This window comes from Sminthopsis crassicaudata, chromosome 3 (assembly GCF_048593235.1).
Source record: "Sminthopsis crassicaudata isolate SCR6 chromosome 3, ASM4859323v1, whole genome shotgun sequence".
NCBI lineage: Eukaryota > Metazoa > Chordata > Mammalia > Dasyuromorphia > Dasyuridae > Sminthopsis > Sminthopsis crassicaudata.
In genome coordinates, this window is record NC_133619.1 from 253,530,744 (window position 1) to 253,552,322 (window position 21,579).

The 21,579-nt window shown below is 33.1% G+C and overlaps 1 protein-coding gene across 11 annotated transcripts in view; it reads left to right on the forward strand.

Annotated features, from left to right (window-relative positions):
* USP25 (ubiquitin specific peptidase 25) overlaps positions 1–21,579 on the forward strand; it is a 191,640-nt gene that overhangs the window by 54,965 nt on the left and 115,096 nt on the right. For 9 of the 11 annotated variants that reach the window (XM_074300458.1, XM_074300453.1, XM_074300456.1 and 6 more), the window contains 2 exons: positions 7,185–7,308; positions 18,428–18,590. In XM_074300458.1, the coding sequence (XP_074156559.1) occupies positions 7,185–7,308; positions 18,428–18,590 (287 nt within the window). Of the gene's footprint in view, positions 1–1,439; positions 1,445–7,184; positions 7,309–18,427; positions 18,591–21,579 lie in introns of those variants that run through there. The other 2 variants (XM_074300464.1, XM_074300463.1) reach the window with 2 other exon arrangements.

Sequence of the window (21,579 nt, forward strand, 5' to 3'; positions counted from 1 at the left end):
GCAAGTTCTAGTTGCCAGCCCAAGTTCACCCTCCTTCATATACATGGCCTTTGGGAAGGAATGACTTCAGTGACTTCAGTGGTGGTAATAATGGCATACTGTGAAACTAGATTGTATTCCCAGGTCCTCAAACATAATCCGACACTGTACTAGAAAACATCAGCATCCAGCATGAGGATTTCTGATATCATTCCTGAGGGTAAGAACATTGTCTAGAGGAGTCACTATCAGGGCCTTCAGAAGGCTTGGGTAAGATGGTGACTGAATTGAGACTCTTGTAGCATTGGAGAGTCACTTCGGGCTACTTGAGTAGGAGAAACTCCAGGCCCATGAATTGGCCAGTGGAAAAATGCTGAATCTGGTGAGCATTGAGAAAAACTTCCACAAAATATTATGTGGAGCAGGTATAGTAAAACTATTATCCAGTAAAATTTCAGAAGTTTTTTTTTTTCTTTTTTAGTCGATTAAAAACAGTCACAACTAGTCACAAATATCCAGGGAATCATCTTAGTAAGCTATAGTAAGCAGCTAGACAAAAATTCTATTGATGTTTTTGTGGGAGTTAATCTTATAGTATTCTTCCCTATCTCTCCACCACAGAGAGGTAGAAGGAAGATCAAAAATTGGGATGTCCTAAGGTAAGAGGAGTGGGAAGAGCAGATTTCAAATGTTCAATAGTAGCCGGGGATTCTACCATAGGATCAGAGGATGAATCTTTAAAGAGGTGCTAAAGGGGCTTAACCAATGTGGAAAAAGGAAGGTGACAGGAGCCTTCAAGGCCAACCAAGGTTCAGAGTTGGCATTTAGTTCTGGGACAGGAAAATCTCATGATGACTTGAATCCAAATATCATCCAAGTGGAAGCTATCATGTGAAATGTAATGACTGAAAACTTTAATTCAAACAAACTGTAGCTTCTCTTTTGAAGCTGTGTGCCTGTTAAAGTCAAGCAAGAGTAAAGAGAATCTTGCATACAAGCATCGGAAGAAGAATACAGCAGCAGATCATCAACATATTGTAGAAGGGTGCAACTAGATGGAAAAACAAGATCCACTTTTAAGATCACGTTTAAGGAATTGTGAAAAGAAGGTTGGGCTTTCTGGATATCTTTTGGGAAGAGTGGTCCAAGTATGCTGTTTCCCTTCCCACAGAAACTGGGGACAGGAAAACCCTAAAAAGACCTGTTGAATAGGTCTATAACTAAAGTGAATATGTTGCCAGTGAATATGTTGATGAGATGAGTGTAGAGGTTAGGAATGGTCAGGATTCTGGGAATTAGCCAAAATTAACAACAGAGATTCTGAACTAACTTCCATCCATGGCCACAGGGTTTCCTGTAAGGAAAAAATAGGTATATTACAAGGACTGAAGCAAGGCTAGATAGCCACTTATAACAGAGTGAGCCCCTTCAATAGCTTTGCAGATTGAAGTGTTGGCAGATACAAGGTAAAGATTGAGGAGTTTTATATGGATTACATTTGGGGAGACACCATGAACATGTCTAATGTCTGTGATAGAGATGGCCTAGAGGGACTTAAAGACCTTAAAGACATGAAGAGTCAGCAAAGGAAACCATGACCATGGAAAAGTGGAAAGTTAAGTATGAGAGGGAAAAAGTTACAGGATGGAAGAGAAATTCTACCCTTCTGAAGGCAAATTCTGTTGGTAGCCTGATAGATTTTCAAGGAAGCAGTGATCAAGCAGAAATAGGTACATACCTATTAGCTCCCCTCTTCCCCAAAAGAAATGAAAGTACAACAGAGGTGAAACAGTACTGGTCTGAGGCACAGTGTTTATGCTAAGGAAAGGATGTGGGGAACCTAGTGGAGTTAAGATTAACAAAATAGCCCTGTTATTGAGTAAAGCCTCAATGTGTGATTGTAGACTGTCAAGGAAATATTGCCAGTAGGGGAAGTAGAGATCAATGAAGAAAATTAGAGTTTCCATTCCCAACCCATTCCAGTCCCTCAGAGTCCTGTCAATAGCCTTTGCAATTAATGTTGTTGTTGTTGTTGTTGTTGTTGTTGTTGTTTGTAACAACACCCACTAGGTGTTGGTGACAGAGTGATCACAAAAGGAGGAGGTCCTGGATAAGGATCAGAGACCTGATAGAGGCAGAAAGGAGGAAAGTCATGTAGTCCTTCCTTAGCTTGTGCTGCAAGAGGAGACATTCATTTTTCTAGTGTCCCAGGCTTTTAGAATAGAAACAGACCTAGTTAAGGAGTTGGGAATTAGAATTCCTAGGTGGGGTGGGAGGAATATATGATAGCTCTTGCTGTTATATCCTTCTTTATACTCTCTGGAGTTGGCTGAGATGGAGAACCATAATTTTATTTTTCAACTTAAATTTATTGTCATGTCACAAAATTATTGTCAATAAATTGTTATCTAGAAACTGAATCCAGTAACACTGATGTGTCTATAGTTTGTCCGTCTAACATGTTTCTTTTAATGAAGTCACTGAGATCCTTTTGGAGGCTGTCAATGAAAAGAGAAATAAAAATGAGGAACTTGGCAGGTTCCTTATGCTCTAGACCAGAGTTCGAATCAACAATGAAAAAGGTAATGGTTGTAAAATTGATGGCAGGTTTCAATTTTTGTCCAATCTACAGTTTTCAGAAAAAGCTGTAGGAATAGCATTCAAAAGAGCCTTGTCAACTTTCTCTGCCTTCTGAAAGTGGACCTGAAAAGATGTGGACTAATACCTGTAGTAACATTTTTTTTTCAATCAGCTAATCTGAACCAATGCTTAGCTTCTCCTGGGCCTATTAGGGTTTGGACTGGATTAATGTCAGGGAAATTAGGTTTATAAATAGATTAAAGTTCCTTAGTAAATTCTGTAGGGTCTTCTCAGATCTGGGAAAATTTTCTTTATGACCAAAATTTCTCCTGGAAATATGCAGGATTGTTGGATCCATGTTCTTTTTTTGAGTTTAAAAAGAAATTGGGGGCATACATTTAATGAGCTGCTTCTCCATCCTGGAGAAAGGAGGGCAAATGTTTTTGAGAGGGGCTCTACCATATGGCAAACCCATAAGTCTTTAAATACTTTTTTCAACTCTCTCTATATCTTTCTCTCTCTATCTCTATGTCTTTGCTTCTCTCTGTCTGTCTCTTTCTTTCTATCTCTTCCCCCTTCCTCCAAAATTAATTAACTAGATTACTTTCACCTTTTTGCTTCATAGTCTCAAATATCACTTATTAGAAGCATTCCACTCCAGATATTTAACCTTCTTACTTTTGTATTTTTGAGTCATTTCTTAAAATAATTTATTCTGTCCTGATCAAAAACTCCCCATGTTGGCCAGTAGTAATAGGGGATCATTGGTCATTTTCTGCCAGTTAGATATTTGAAAGTTTGGGAGCCATGCAGTAATGATATGTGGCTTACCTTACAGGAGAGGCATCATTTTTTTTAATCTTTTTAAAAATTAATTTTATAATTATAACATTTTTGACAGTATATATGCATAGGTAATTTTTTTTTACAACATTATCCCTTATACTCCCTTCTGTTCCGAATTTTTCCCCTTCTTCCCTCCACCCCCTCCCCTAGATGGCAGGCATTCCCATACATATTAAATATCTTATAGTATATGCTTGGTACAATATATATACATACATATATATATGTATATATATATATATATATATATATATATATATATATATACATATATATATATATATATGTGCAGAACCGTATTTTGTTGTTATTGTTGTTGAAAAGGAAGAATTTTATTCAGAAGGTAAAAATAATCTAGGAAGAAAAACAAAAAACAAACAAAAAAAAATGCTCACAGTTTACACTCATTTCCCAGTGTTCCTTTTCTGGATGTAGCTGATTCTGTCCATCATTGATCAATTGGAATTGGATTAGCTCTTCTCTATGTTGGAGATATCCACTTCCATCAGAATACATCCTCATACAGTATCATTGTTGAAATGTATAATGATGATCTGGTTCTGCTCGTTTCACTCAGAATCAGTTGATATAAGTCTCTCCAGGCCTCTCTGTATTCTTCCTGCTGGTCATTTCTTACAGAACAATAATATTCCATAACATTCATATACCATAATTTACCCAACCATTCTCCAATTGAGGGGCATCCATTCATTTTCCAGTTTCTAGCCACTACGAAAAGAGCTGCCACAAACATTTTGGCACATACAGGTCCCTTTCCCTTCTTTAGCATTTTCTTTGGATATTACCTCAGTAGTAACACCGCTGGGTCAAAGGGTATGCACATTTTGATAACTTTTTGGGCATAATTCCAGATTGCTCTCCAGAATGGTTGTATTCTTTCACAACTCCACCAACAATGTATCAGTGTCCCAGTTTTCCCACAGACCCTCCAACATTCATCATTATTTGTTCCTGTCATCTTAGCCAATCTGACAAGTGTGTAGTGGTATCTCAGAGTTGTCTAAATTTGCATTTCTCTGATCAGTAGTGATTTGGAAACTCTTTCATATAAGTGGAAATAGTTTTAATTTCATCATCTGAAAATTGTCTGTTCATATCCTTTGACCATTTATCAATTGGAGAAGGGCTTGATTTCTTATAAATTAAAGTCAGTTCTCTGTATATTTTGGAGATGAGGCCTTTATCAGAACCTTTAACTATAAAAATGTTTTCCCAATTTGTTACTTCCCTTCTAATCTTGTTTGCATTAGTTTTGTTTGTGCAGAAACTTTTTAATTTGGTGTAATTAAAATGTTCTATTTTGTGATCAATAATGGTCTCTAGTTCTCCCTTGGACACAAATTCCTTCCTCCTCCACAAGTGTGAGAGGTAGACTATCCTATGTTCTTCTAATTTATTTATGATTTCATTCTTTATGTCTAAATCTTGGACCCATTTTGATCTTATCTTAGTATGTGGTGTTAAATGTGGGTCCATGCCTAGTTTCTGCCATGAGGGGCATCATTTTTGAATGATTTAAAGTCCATTGGTATTAGGAACATATACCAAAGGGGAACAAACTGCTCCAGGACATCTAGCCAGAACATAAAAGGAATTGTTGTGATCAAAGAATCTGTCAACTTTGGCTTACCAGGGGTACTCAAAACGGTCAGAGGAATTACCTGAGAGCTCTCCCAGAGAAGAAGATCCTTCCTTTCCTTTTTCTGTGGGGCACCAAATATTTCTCTTATAAAAATAAACTCAACTGAAAAAGATGAAAGTTCAGAATCTGAATGGAATGGTGAGTACCACTTCAGACAGAGATCAGAGACAGGTGGGAGACACAGATCCATGCTGAGGCATAGCCCCACATCAGAAATCTCTGGCCATTTAATTTTACTACTTCATCTTGTCAGATCCTACTGCTACCATTAAGAAATATGGACTGGAGTTTGAAGTGATAACCAGATGGCGTAGCAAGAAGAGAAAGTAAAGATGCATTCTAGGAACCTTCTACACAGTACAGAGGAGCCTGGCTCTGTAGGCAAAGCCTGAAATGTTTGTGAGTTTCAGTGAAATTGGGTTATAGGGAGACAAAAAGGGACAGTTCCTTCCAGGAATTTCTAGAAACTGAAAGGAGGATATTCTTGTTTATCATAAAATGGTGAGGGGGAATTGTAAACCACAGGACCAATTTCAGCCAGTTCTAGTCAGTTCTGAAGTAAGCTAGTTCAACAGTACACTCAAAGTAGAACAGATATAAAGAATCATTGGTATGTCAAGGCTGAGCAAGGATCATATCAATTACTGATTGATGCATTTCATTTTTAGGCCCTCCATCCTTCCCTCCAATTCTATGGATTAGGGTAATTCAGAGAAGACAGAGAAATTAATTTTGGGTATATATTCACAAATATAAACTCTTTGAAGGCAAGGAGCATTTTATTTTTGTCTTTTTATTCCTAGCAACATACATAATGAATAGTGGGTACAATATAGTTGTTTAACTGAATTGAAATGACAAGGTGAACCTTGTCCAGAGGAGTTGAATTAGGATGGTGAATTAGGATGATGATACCAAAACTCACGCAGGTGAACAAATTGGGTTTGCTTTTTCCCTGGAAAAAACTTAAATCTTCCCATATTTGAAAGGTGGTCATATGTGTTGAATTGGATTAGATTTCTTACCTGCCTTTGGAGAGTAGGCCTAGGCTGGAGGTGTGAATGTTAGAAAGTCAGGATTTGGTTAAATATGCAGATTAGCTTAAAAATAATCAGAATAGTTAAAAATGGGTTGGATTTCGTTAGAAAGTGGAGAGTTCCCTCTCAAAAGAGTTCTTTAAATGAAGGTTGGACGACCACAACTTCTCAAGATTCTGTGACCTTTTCCAGTATTTTGTTCCCTGTGGCTGAGTGCAACTTGAACAAAGTGTAGCAGTGTAGTCAAAAGAATGATTTTTCATTTTGTCAGGGAAATTTAAGTAACTTTCTCTTATTGTATTTTACTTTGTTCAGGATATGTGCATCCCAAAATGCCTATGATATGTATGGAGGAAATGCTTAATACTTAAAAATTTTATGTTTGTTATAAAGGGAATAAGAAAGATGATAAGAGAAGAGAGTAGTATTCTGATTTTGTTTAAATCTGCCTATTAAATCTTTCTATTTAAATTTGAACATTAAATATATGTTATCCTCTGTAAATATTACAAAAATATCATTTAATACCCAATATTTAATTTATTCTAGTTTTGCTGAATAACAATTGAGATGGTGGAATTCAGCTTTAACGTAATAAAGTTCCTTAAAATAAGTTCTCAAAATTGATACCAAAGGATTAAGCATTTGATTTGTAATTTTTCCTAAGTGTTTTCTAAGTGTTACATCTTAGAAAAGAAACATATGAAAATTTAAGTGCTTTGATATATATTTTCCCTACCAAAGAGACCTATATCATCTGAATAATTATCCTCCTATTGTATTCCCAATTTTTTTGGATAGCAAAAAGGAATTAAAAAGTCAAGTTTTACATGTTGTTGTAATCAAGTGCCTTTTCTGCCATAGGGATCTCAGAAATGTTTATGACATCAGTCTAACTTTGTTTCCATATAGAATTTAGAAGTTATGCCTGTTAAACAATATGCGGTTCATATATAATAATTAGGGAATTTAAGGTGTGTGCTTTAGTTTATAATTTACATTTAGACTAATTTCTATGTAAGAATCTCTTTTCATCTTGTTTTACTTTTAATTTTGAGAAAGATAGTTTTGCTTTTCAGATGTGATTGATCTCACTGGAGATGATAAAGATGATCTTCAGAGAGCAATTGCCTTGAGTTTGGAAGAATCAAACAGGGCATTCAGGGAGACTGGAATTACTGATGAGGAGCAAGCTATTAGCAGGTAAAAATACAACTTATATAAAACAGATATATATAAAGTACATATAAGAGAAATAGAACTTGCTTTAATTAATTTTTATAAATTAACAGAGAATAACAAATTCCCCAGTAGACAATAACATATTTACGCTAATTGTAAACAGTATTGCATTTTAAAATTAGCCGTTTGCTTCTGAATTAATTGTTCTTTATTCTGTAACTAAGAAAAAAAATTAATCTGGTATTAGACCATGTTTGGAAACATATTAATTGAGCAAAAGCTAGCTTAGGTTTTTTTTTAATTGTTTATTTTGTTTGTTTGTTTTTAGCATTTTGGAAGTAAAATTATTGGTTCAAGTGTTTATAACTATATCTGTTAAAGAAAACCATATTATATTTTCCTTTTCAAGAGTCCTTGAAAGCTGATTGATTATATACCTATCTTAAGATCTGTTGTTAAGGTTTTATGTTTCATTTCACTTCTAGAAGATTTGCAGTTTCCTTAAAAAAAATCCTCCATTTATAAATTCATGTAAATATTTTTAAAATAAGTGATCAAGTAGAAGAGGTATTCAAAAGAAAATATTTTTAAAATAAAGGAATTAGTATAATCAGTTTCCTTTTTTCATAAACCTAGTAGTGAACAGTGATAACTGATATTTGTAATGATGTTTCTAATGGTAAAATCTTGACCTATCAGAATCAGTCATTCATTTACTTATTATTGAGTGCCCACTTTATGTAATACAATCTTTTCTCAAATGAGAATTTTATTTTATCATGAATATTTGGAAACTATTAGTACCGACATGGAAAATAAGGTACCCCAGTTACCTAGAACAGTAATGTCAGAAATTGATCTTTGGACCCATATTGACTTAGAAAGCCACAAATAAACTCTATCCATGTGTTTATTTTGTTTGTTTTGTTTTTGGTAAACATTTCCTAACTACATTTTAATTTAGGTCAGGTGTACTCAAGATTAAATAAATAGTTTTCTATTTGGCCATTAAAGTCCTTTATAGTCTGTCCCTTTCTTCCTTTTCAGTTTTTTTTTTTAATATTTTACTCCTTTCTCTGAACTTTGCAGCCTAGCTACATTTGCATTTGCGTACTTGTTATTCCCCACATCCAACTCTCTATCCAACTCCCTATCTGTTGACTATGTGCTTTTGTATTGGTGATTTTCAAGCCCACAATTCCTTCCCTTTTCATTTCTTACTCTTAATCTCCCTGGCTTCCTTCAAGACTCAGGAACTCAGTACAAATCCCATTCTTCTGTTGGACTTTTCCTGGTGATTCTCAGCCCCTGCCTCCTTCTCTCCCCCCATTATTACTTCTCTTTCCTTTAAGATTACCTTTCTCTTATTTTCTATATATTTTGTATGTACAGTTATTTATATTATTTTGCTCACATTAAAATGTGAGCTCCTTTAATAGCAGGGATTTTATTTTTGTCTATTTTTGATAACTCCAATATATAGCAGCATGGCTAGTTATATAAATGCTTGTTGGTTAATTGACTAATCTTTCTTTCTAGTTCCTGTCCCATGTTATGAAGAACCTATTGGTAGTTTTGAACTGGATATTATCTAATAGGCATCTTAAATTCAACATGTCTAAAATAGAACTCCTTACCTATTCTCCCAAACCCATCTTTTTTTTTTCTGAATTTCACAAATTTTTATTTTAGTCTACTATGATTCTTATCCAGATACTCAACTTTTACTTTATCCTTGATTCCTCAGTTTCTTGAATCCTACATTTCCAATTAGTTCTCAAATCTTGCCAGTCATTTCTATGTCTACATTTCTAACATCAGTTCCCTTCTCTATTTACTCACCTCTCTGCTGGACTATTGTCATAACCTTCTAATTGATTTCTTTGCTTCAGGTCTCTCACTATTCAAATATACCCAGCTAGAAATAATTTTTCTAAAGTGTGGGTCTAACAAAGTCATTTTTCTAATCAAACTTCAGGATCCTTATTGACTCTAGGATCAAATATTATTTGATCTTTATCAAACTTTCTTTTTTAATTTCTAATTTTGTATAATTTCATAAGATATCATTATATAATAGTAGATATTGTTCATTTTTTCTGTCATGTTTTCTTTATGGCCCTATATGGAGTTTATATTAGAATGATTTGCCATTTCCTTTTCCAGTAGATTAAAACAGAGGTTAAGTGACTTGCTCAGCATCATACAACGAGTGAATGTATGAGGCTAAATCTGAATTCAGGTCTTCCTGACTTCTGCCCAAGGTCTATATCCCTTGAGTCATCATATATAAAGAGCTGTCTATTTATATAATAGTACTTGTACACAATTTGGAAGAGATGTACACAAAACTTCAGTGTATTGAAGTGCCTGATAAAATTTTTTTTAAAGCTTCTAATCTATAATATTAAATTAACCAGCAACCTCAATCCTGAAGATAATAATATTAATGTCAGTCCTCCAGATCATGAACCTTTCTTTTCTCCCAAAAGGACTTATTTTATTTGATTTATGATATTTTTCTTAACATAAAAAATTTTTATTGATGCCATTTCATTTTCATTCATTGAAAGCAAACCTTTCTTTGTAACAAAGATTATTTTTTTTTATTTTTTTTATTTTTATTTTATTTTATAATTATAACATTTTTTGACAGTACATATGCATGGGTAATTTTTTACAACATTATCCCTTGCACTTACTTCTATTCAGATTTTTTCCTTTCCTCCCCCAACCCCCTCCCCCAGATGGCAAGCAGTCTTATATATGTTAAATATATTACAGTATATTCTAGATACAATATATGTGTGTAGAACCGAATTTTTTGTTGCACAGGAAGAATTGGATTCAGAAGGTAAAAATAACAGTTTACACTCATTTCCCAGTGTTCCTTTTCTGGATGTAGCTGGTTCTGTCCATAAAGATTATTTTTAAATAGTAGCTTTTTATTTTCAAAATATGTGCAAAGATAGTTTTTAATATTTACTCTTGCAAAACTTTGTGTTCCAAATTTTTTCTCCCTTTCCTCACCACCTCCCCTAGACAACAAGTAATCAATATATGTTAAACATATGCATTTTTTCTATACATATTTTCACAATTATCATGTTGCACAAGAAAAATCAGATCAAAAAAGGGAAAAAAATGAGAAAGAAAACAGAATGCAAACAACAAAAAAAGTGAAAATACTATGTTGTGATCCATACTGCAGTCCACAGCCCTCTCTCTGGATGGTAGTTGGCTTTCTTCATCTAAATCTATTGGAATTGATCTGAGTCATCTCATTGAAAAAAACCACATCTATCCAAATTTATCGTTGCATAAATTTTTTGGTTTTTTGAGTACAATGTTTTCTTGGTTCTACTCATTTCACATAGCATCAGTTCATGTAAGTCTCTCCAGGCCTCTCAGGAATCATCCTGTTAATTGTTTCTTATAGAAAAGTAATATTCTGTAACATTCATATACCATAACTTATTCAGGCATTTCCCAACTGATGGGCATCCACTCAGTTTCCAGTGTAACAAAATTGAAGAAGAAAAATATTTTTCAACAAAACCAACTAATATACCTATCCTCTCTAAGCAAATATATGATATCCTTGTCCATAGTGATTCATATCTACAATGAAGAGAGAAGTCTCAAAACTTTTTAAAAATGAAGCCACTTGGTTTAAAATGAAGAATCAGTATAACTTACTATGTTTATAATGCTTCAAAGAGTTTGGTTTTCTAAACAATTATAATAGGCAGGTAGGCTAACAACAAGTTGTCCTAAGGCAGAAACAGGAGGTAGTCTAGGAATCTGCCAAGTGAATGGTTGCCACCTTGACTATAGTCTCCTCTCAGACCTGGGTGGAGACAGATTAGGAATCTGAACCCAAAAGCCCTGGGAATAGCAGCTACCTTTCCTTGAATCCTTCCTGAGCCTATCATAGGCAATACCATCAATTGGTTTAACTAAGGAGAAGGAAAGCAGCAGGGAACTCCTTGTTGTATGCTAAATGAATCAAATCATCTTAAGACCTAGAAAAGAAAGTTGGCACCAAAATTGTTATTACTACCAATGGTTCAACATCAGAAGTGGATTTTTTAATTAATGGAAGTGACACTATAGATGAATTATTATTTTTCTGCTATTGAACCCTAAAGACATTCATCTACGCCATAGCTGAATCCTCTTTGAAGTATTCTACTATTAGAATGTGAGTTCCAGGATTTCAGGAATAGTTCCCATTTTTTATCTTTCTCCTTACTGCTTGGCACATAGCTTTTAATAAATGCTTTTTCTAGTCTCCCCCACTGCCATGTTTTCTCATTAAATCCATCTTTGGCTTTCCAAATGAGAAAATAGAAAGGCAATTCCAGGGAGCTCTATGGCCAACACTGCTGCAGCGCTCAATTTAACAAGCTAGAGAGAAGCCTTGGTGTCCAGTGGTAACTGGTTTTGTGGAGTGAATATTATGTTGGTGATGGCCTTATAGGAGTTTGGTTTTTCATTTTTAAGATGAGGCAGATTATTCATTTTGCTGTGAAGTCTCAAATAGGCCCTCTGTTTCTGTAGGACAAAATACTCCTAATGCCTTAAAGGAATACATTAATATCTGGTTATCCAAAGTCTAAGATGTGAACCATGAGCCCCAATTAAAGAGAAGATGCCAGACTTTTGCAGCTGGATACACCAGGAAATCTACATTGTTACAGCTACCTACACAGGATGAAAGCATTGGAAGCCATTCATATCTGCATTCAGAAGGCTGGCATCCTTGTTCCCTGATGAGCAAGAACTTATGCTCTTATCTGCTGATTTCATAACACAAGTACTCCCTTCATGGGTGTCCTCATTGATATCCTGCTTGATGAGTATAAGACAGCTTGATAGGAAACTTGGTGTCTTTGGCCATGACAAATATCTACTTAAGGCTTCTCAAACTATGGCCCGAGAGTGTGAGTTTTTGTTTTTACTATAGTCCGGCCCTCCAACAGTCTGAGGGACAGTGAACTGGCCCCCTATTTAAAAAGTTTGAGGACCACTGATACCCTATCAGAAAACACTAAGTGAACTGGCTGCCATTATCAAAGAGCAGGCAGGAACTAATGTTGTACTTAAACTACATCCTGATGAGATTTGTATTATGTATAGTGCAGTCTTCTCTCAGGGTATACTATATATATTAATATAATTAAGGAGAACTATTGTGATATACACCAATCTAACTTTATCAAACTAGTTATTTAGTAAAACTGTAGTAAAATTTTTTAAAAACGTTTTTTCATTCATTCAATCCTTTCTTCATTTATTTTCATTATCTAGAAATGAACAACTATAAAATTACTCTTGAGTTTCTCCACATAAGTATAATTTATATATATAAAGATTCATTGATTCACCAGTATCCAAACATTCATTCTAATAGGAATGTTTGTGCTAAGTCATCTGTTTTGCCTTGTCTTTATTGGGATACATAATATACTTTTGTAAAATTGGGGTCAGCTCTATAGTTTGGGATCCTGAAACATTTTATTCCTCTATGTGAAGTTTACCTGGCAATTTGGCTTCATTAATTCAATGCTCTAACCTATTTATCCAATATATATACATGAGTAATATTTTGAATTATTATAATATATTCTAATATTTTATTGTTCTTTTTAAAGATATCAGGAAAGCTACTGTATTTTTACTATAAAGCCACACTTCACTTTTATCTACCTTATAAAAGTGACTACTTAATGAATATGTAGTAATTCATTTTTCCACAATTATTAAATAGCTAGAATTATTTCAAAAATAACAATCCTTAGGGAAGGGGAATGGTAAAGTATCACTTTTGAATGTCCCCTCAATTGACTTATCTGATTTCTTATAAGCCTCAGCTCAAATTCCACAAAAGAGCCTTTTCCTTCTCTTTCAGCTTACCACCCTTTTATTCTGTTTACACCTTGTATGTACATAGTTGTTTCCATGTTGTCTCCTCTTTTAGAATGTGAGCTCCTTGGGGGCAGGAATTACATTTTTTTGCCTTTCTTTCTTTCTTTCTTCAGAAATTAGCATAATTCCTGGCACTTAAAAATATTAATAAATGTTGCTTTTGCTAATGCTGGAAAAGAACCATATAAGCAGTATTTCATCCATAAATTCTAGGAAATACTTTCTATATATAAATAATGGACTTTTTTCTGTCTTGGAGTGTTCCTTTCCTCCTAGTTGAAATAGAGAACACAAGAATATGATTATGGTAGTGTGTTAGATGGCAAAGAGAACATAATGGGGAGAATAGAGCACTAGAGCTGGATTACAAGGAAGTTAGATGCTTCCTGACAGAATCCATGTCATTATGCTTTCAAACTCCAACTAGAGGTTAGAACGTTGACTCCAACTTCAGTGGGATTAGTATCTAATTTGTGTGAATGATCATCAAATATGAGCAATCTGCCTTTGGATTTAACTATAGCATTTACAACACTGTGTATATTTAAAATGGATATAAATGAATGAAAAGTGTTTATTAAGTGCTTACCATATGCCAAGCAGTGTGCTAAGTACTGGAAATACAAACAGAAGAAGCAAAAGGATATCTCTTTGTTCATATTCTAATTTGGAGAAAATTCAGCTACAGGGCAGATGGAAAAGTTCAGAATTCATAAGGTAGCAGCAGAAGGTTGGATGGCAGGATTTTTAGGGTAAATCAGGTTATATGATTATGCCTGGTTGTTTGGAGGATGTTATGGCAGAGAAGATAATAAGGCCTAAAAGATTTAAGACACAGTGGTAAGGTGGGTGGTTCTAAATCTTAGAGGAGAGATTAGAGTTAGTGACTCACAGGTAATCAAAGTGCTGTAAGCAGTCATGATGCCCTATGGGGTCTGGGAGCAAGGGGAAAGGTTGGAGGGAGGCCTGGCAGCTTAACTTCAGTGGCCTAGGATTTTGAAGAGAAAGCAAGGAGGAAGAAGTTGCCCTGCTTCCCAGTTGGCTTGAGTTACATATATGTATTGGGGGGAGGAAGGGGCACGTGGCAGAGAGAGAATGTTATGGTATTCTAACCTATTTTCTTTGATTTTTTTCAAAAGTAGAAAAATATGATAGGTCCCTTAAGACAAACAGTATTTCATTTACAAGATAGCTCCCTAAGTTTAGAAATATCATCTATATGGAAATTAACCTCATGATCTTTGCTTCATTACAACTTGTTCTGACTAGTGATTTAATTGCATGACAATATGATGTTGTATTATGTTGGAAAGATCTGACTCAAGCCCCAAGTTGAAGATCTGGTATTAGATTAAAATGAGATACTTGAAGAATGTTAAAAAGAGGTTTAATTAGCCATAATGTAGAAAGGATATTCACCAAGGACACTATAACACTTCAAGTAAACATCTCCAGCCTTATCGCCATTCTACAGTATCATTAGTAAGGTATGATTAGGCAATCTTGGAACATCATCTAGATCTGAATGGCCCTCACTCTATGTCAGTAAGCCTTTTTATTACCCTCAGCTCATCAGGAAATAATCTATACTAGTCCCTGACAACCTGCCTCCTCTAACCCCATGGGCTCCCTCGGAAGAATATGAGAGATGAAATCCTTTTATCCTTCTCAAGATCTTTATAACTTCCACTTTTTCCAGATATGAAGGAATATAAAAACCCTTTATCTTTGGTAGAAGAAGCACTGAAATGAAAAAGAAAATAGGGAAATGGAGCCAAAGAAAAGCTTACTGTCTTCAGGAGACAGAACTAAGAGCAATCAGTAAAGTAGCAAAGAGATGAATACAGATTTTGATAAAAGGAAGAACTACTTAACATGTAGAACTACTACTATAAGTGGAATGGGCTGTCAAACAAGAGTGGTAGATTTTTTCACTGAAGGTCTTTAAAACAATAATTGAAAGATTGCTTGTTAGGTATGATATGAAAGACATTTATTCAGCTTTGACTTGAATTAGGTGACCTTTTAGGGTTGCTCTAACTTTTAAGATTTAAGATTTCATGAGTATCTTAATTTCTCCCTATCTTTTAATTGATTAAAGCACTAATAAAATACATTTTTAAACATAAAATTTTATTTGTGCTTAAGATAATAATCATTTAAAGATTTTTTAAAATGACAATTTAACCAAACAAGTCAGTCCAATTTCAATCATTTCCTCACAAATTTACTTTACAATGTGTAGTAACTTCGTTTTCTTCAAGAGACATAGTTTTGGTAAGTGGATACAGAAATAAATATATATTCAATTATACTCTCCCATTGTCTTCCACCATGAATTTAGATATTTGCTCCCATAGGGAGGAGCTGTGAGTTTCAACATGTAGTAAAAGTCACTGCAAGGTACTTTTTCTGTTGCTAATTACCTTCCTAGCTAAGGTTGTCCCTTGAAATGCTAATTTTGTAGATTATAAACACATAGCTTTGATATGTTACTTTAGTTTAAAAAATTTAAATGAAAGTATAGATTTTTTTCAAATAAATGAAATAGAATAAATGATAGACCAAAGATGGAATTAGAAATCCATATTTTCTGATTGCACTCTATATTTGTCTCCTTAAAAAGTTTTTATTTCTAAAATTCAAGTTGTGAAGAAATTAAAAATATTTAGGAGAACTAATGGTGATTTTAGATAATCTCAGATTATCTATAGGTGAACAAATATTTACATTTTTATTGTAATGGAATGTAATGGAAATTTCTAGTCTGTAGGAAAGATTTATTATCCATTTGCTAGCCCAAGGTTGTCTCCTAAATTGAATAAAGCAAAGTTATAATTGACATATATTTTAGAATAATTAATTTATGTTATAAAAATGCTAGTTATGAAAGGATTTTTTTTCTTTAAAACATACAGGAAGCTATATCATAAATTGAAATCAAATATTTAAGATGCTACATGGGAGTGAGTACTCAAATTACTAAAGACTGCTAATCACATGTACTTTGTGTTGTTGGCATATTATATGAATCACCCAAAAGTATTTTGATGAGTTATTCCTGATAAATGCATCTGGGACTTGCAGATGTCTCTTTCATAAATAACATGCTTTAATTACAGAAATATTATCATTATTTGAACAATGATTTTTATGTGATTTCACTTTGTGATCAAGTAATGATCATAAGTACATACTTTTGTTAACACTTGACTTACTTGGAAGATACCATGTTGACTCAGATAAGACAAATTGGTTAATTTCCCCAACATTTGTTTTTTATTAACTGAGCCATGAATTTCATGCCATGTTTCATTTCTTTCATGTTTTTAAGGATAGATTTTTACCTCCAAAACTTGTAGCTCTTAAAGAGCATGTTTCATTGTCTGTTAAAGATATTGAAGTAGGTGTAAGAGGGGAAGTTAAGCATTTCAAGGATCAGTCAAGCTAACTATAAAACATGACACACTGAAGCACACAAAGTATGGTTAAAAGTAAAAAATCAACACTGAGATTAATGAACTAGTAGTAGACTATGAAATAACCCAATTAATTCTCAAACAACAAGCAAAGGCATTTAAAAACTATAAAGGAGCTGTATAAGAATTGTTGACTCCTTTTTAGTGTGGCATAGGTTTCGTAAAGTTACAAGAACAGTTGAAAGGGCACTTGAAAAAAAAGTAGCTGCTAACTCTTCTTACAGTGAAGAAGCTTGTCATGGCTACAAAACTGGGATATTGTTAGGTAGGAAAAGGAAATGCTAAAACTATACCACAAGCTGTACCAAACTGTTATCAAAAGGACTCTAGGTGACTCTACTTGACTCAACATTTTCATCAAACTTTAAAATAACTATTTTTACTTATCTTCACCATGAACATGTTTTTGGAATTTTTAAATTACAGTGCATCTATTGAGGGATCAACAAACTCCGATGTTTTTATTATGATGATAAGCAGAGTTTTTCTGGTTATTGAAAACATTTCCTGGGCATTCTGGAATGGGCATATGTTTGGATAAATGGCTCTTCTCACTGTTGAGTGCTTGCTGAATGTTTGGTGTTGAGATAATTATAGTCAAGCATTAGGGGCAGAGAGAGAGGGGGGCCAACTGGATGAGAAGGAGAGAGGCTGGACTCAGGACTCCAGAATCCAGGAGAGATTTTTGGCAAGCCTCGTGGCAGTTTGTCTGTCTTCTTCACTTATCCCCTTAAAGACCAAGGACTTTTAATTTACCCTGACTCTGGCTCACCCTGAAGCCCTCCAGGAAGCTAGCCTGTATTTTACACGAACATATCTGATGTAGATGTTTGGGAAATCTAAGGGCTATAATTAAGGTTAAGTTTGGGAAAATAGGTTGTCAAAGTTATGTCTCTAATTTCCAGTATGATAAAAGTGTGATTTCATGATAAAGAATTAAGGAATATGTGTCCAAATCTTGTGGATTCAGTGCCAAATTTTGTAAAGCAAGTAATTGCAGTTAAAAGAGAACATCTTGCATATTAATGTTTTTAAAGATTTATTAAAGATGTCAATAAATCTATTTTATTTTGTCCCAAGTAATTTGCATATTGCTATATTTATTTTTTTCTTTATTTAGGTGTCTTAGAATTTTAGAGCTAGACGGAACCCAAGAGATCCTCTAATTATAAGCTCATAGAGCTGAAAAGAAGAGTTATCTTTCACATTTTTCATATGAGAAAACAGACCCAGAGAAGTTGAATATCTTGCCCAAGGTTGCCTTAGTAATAAGTGGCAGAATCATTTGAAATTAGATCCACTTTAAACCTTGCAATATATGGATGAAGGCAAGAAAACCCAGCAGGGTGAGGTCAGTTATTTAAGGTTATAGATCTACTAGTATCAAAACTATGACTAAAACTGAGATGTTTTAATATCTACGATGATTACTTAACTGTATTCTTCTTCACCTACTTAGGTATTTGAAATTTTTTTTTATAGACAAATTTAGAAATATATGTTGTCAAAACATTCAAGTTTTACTTAAACTTTCATGATTGCCATCAAGATGCCATTCAAGGAAGATATTTTCTATGTGAACCTCTTTTCAAAATGTATTATAATAAGCATTAGTTTATTTGATTAGGTTTACTGAAAAAATGTTATTTTTAATAAACTTCAAACTCATAACATTTCTGTATTAAATAACACAATAACATTTTCCTCTTTCTTTTTATTGGCTTTCTAAGAGTCCTTGAAGCCAGCATAGCAGAAAATAAAGCAAGTTTAAAGAGGACGCATACAGAAGTGTGGAGTGATTCTCCAAACCCTTATGATAGGAAAAGACAGGACAATTGCCCAGTTGGGCTAAAGAATGTTGGAAATACCTGCTGGTTTAGTGCTGTCATTCAGGTAAGAGTCTTTATTCACATTGTATTTGAATTAAGAAGAGATTTAGATAGACCTTTTATGTTTCTTATTTATTATGTTTTAATTATTTGTTTGTACATAAAAAATGTATGTATTTTAAAAAACAAAAAAGTATATGATTTTTGGAAGGATAGCATATTGTTTTCCCTTATTCCAAGTTTGAGGACAGAAATTGTTTCCTTTTTATTTTTTTAATTTTTGCTAGATTAAGATGTATTTTCACTATTTTGGGTAAATTTTCTGTTTCTTAGATGAAAGTATCAGATTGGGGAAAAGATACATCATCTTGTGTATTGAGGATAGTTTCCCATGGCGTCCCAAATAGGAAATTATTTTTTATGCATCAGATTTTATTTGTTGCTCACCAGAATGTATCAGTGTAATGTTCGTCTTCATAGACTATTTTAATATTTGCTTTTATATTCTTCCAGTCTTAAAATTGGAAGAATCCTTAAAGATTTCTTGCTTTTTTCTTCTATGCATAACTTAACTAAATATTACTTTATGTGGGTTCTGATAACAATGGGATATTATTTTCAGCATTAACTTTATTAAAAGTTTTTTTATATCTGATGAAATAATTGTTATTCTTAATGTTTTTAATATGATTGATTTTATTGATTAACTTTCCAAATATTGAACTGTCCTTGCATCTTTGTTGTAACAATAAATTATTTTATGTATTATGTTTAACACATTTTTATTTTAAAATTTTGTATTGCTGTTAATTAGTTCTTCTTTGCTTTGTCCTTCTATAGTGTTGATATTAGGACTATATTAATTCCATAAAAGAAATTTGATAGAATGCTTTTTTCTTAATTTTTATAAACTTTAAAATATTAGTATCAGTCATTCTTTAAAAGATAGGATTCTCCTGTAATCTATCTGGATCTGAATTTTTCCCCCCTCTAGTAGTACCTGTCTAGCAAGTTTGGTTTCCTTTTTTGAGACTAGATTTTCAAGATAATCTATTTTGTATTTTCTATATTTGATTATACTGTAGATAAGCCTCTTTTTAAAAATTCAGTTTTGTTGGCATATAACTGCTGCATTATAAGTAAATTTTGACATTTTTTTTTATGTTGTGATTTTAGCTTTTTTGTTAATTTTCTTACCTGTATATTATTTGCTTTGGCTAAAAGGTTTATCCATTTCTGCTAGTAATTTAAGCAAATACCAGATACTTTATTGCTCTATGCCAAGGATTTGAAGCCATGAGCTAATAATGTTTCAAAGTCTTACTTATAGCTTAAATCATCTACACTAGGATTTTTTAATTTGGGATCCATGTTTTTAAAAAACATATTTTTATAATTATATTTCAATAAAATTGGTTTCATTTGTGCCCTCATATAGTTTTAAACATTAAAAGTTACTTAGATAAGGGGGACCCATAGACTTCACAACCAGATGACAAGAGTTCCATAATATTTTTTAAAAAGTTTAAAACCTTTGATGGAGACAAATTCAAATGAAGCTAGTAAATGTAGATAAATATCTTCAAGAAATTGTACAATGATTAAGAATTATCACAGAAGTGAAAGGAAGTTAAAGTATCAATATGAACAGCAAATGGATAACATTCAAATATGTAATCTGCAGATGAGAAATAATACTGTACAAATGGAAAACAGGATAACTGGATATGAATAACTTGGATATCAAGAAGATGAAACAAAATGATTATTGAATCATAAGAACACTTTCTAATTATAAAAAAAATGTAGAAGCTGATGTCATTTATGGAAATTAATTTCTAAAATATTTTATGAGAGCTAGGACTTGAAATTTCAGTTCAATAGAAATTTATTGAATACAAAACATTTTATGTTCTGTAATTTTTTTGATCAAGATAAGATAAATAAAATGACCACTTCTTTTGAGGAATTGACAGTTTGGTAGGAGAAAGGCATAGTGATGTGCACATTAACTGGGACAAAGTAAGATAAATTCATTTAACATCTTCAGTAAACCTTCAATGCTTTGATGTATTTGTAGTGACCTCAACTAATTAACTCATTTGCAGAAATTAGGTCACTTAACAGTTTTAAGGATTCACTCTGAAGGTTCATTCTGCTGCCTAAAGACCAGAATTTTTTTCTTTTACTCAGTAGCCTTTTGTTACTGATATGTGCTGGATAATTTAAATCTTTAAAAACTTGTAATATGCACTCTGACCTCCTTTCACTGCTATCTTTTATATTATTTGTCATTAAAATTTATAGATTTATGTATATTTTCCCCAATTTAGCCCTTTTTTTTTTTGAGTTTCTTTCTTTGTACCAAGGTTTAAATCAAATGATAGGTTAAAAACTTTAAATCTAAGAAGTCTATTACATATAGAAAAATAGCTGAATAAATAAAACTTCAAATTTTTGTTTCTTTTATTAAAATTGGAACTACTCTCTCATCTTATGAAAAGGCAGATTTTTCCTTATTTTACTTACTAATTAACAATGTATATGCCGTAACCTCAATTAATAAAACCATTTGTAAAAATCAGAGAGCTTAGAAATTGAAGCATTCAACTTGAAGCTTCCAATTACTGCCTAAAGTCTAGAAATTAATTCATTTTCACTTAGTGGCCATTTGAACTGATATGCACTAGATAATTAACTTTTTGAATTAACATTTATTGTGTTCAGTTTCTTTTAAAAAGTTAATTTAGGAGTAGCTAGGTGGGGCAATGGATAGAGCACCAGTCCTGAAGTCAGGAAGATCTGAGTTCAAACTGGCCACAAACACTTAATGCTTCTTAGCTATGTGACCTTGGGCAAGTCATTTAACCTCAATTGCCTCAGGGGGGGAAAAGTTAATTTAATGCTTATAAAATAAAATTCTCGAAATAGTCAGATTTTTAAAAAACTATGTCTTAGAAATAATTTTTTTTCATTAATTAATTAGATTTTACTATATTTTAAGTTTTGTTCTACATATCCAGAAGCAGGAGTAATAAAAAAGAATATCAGGT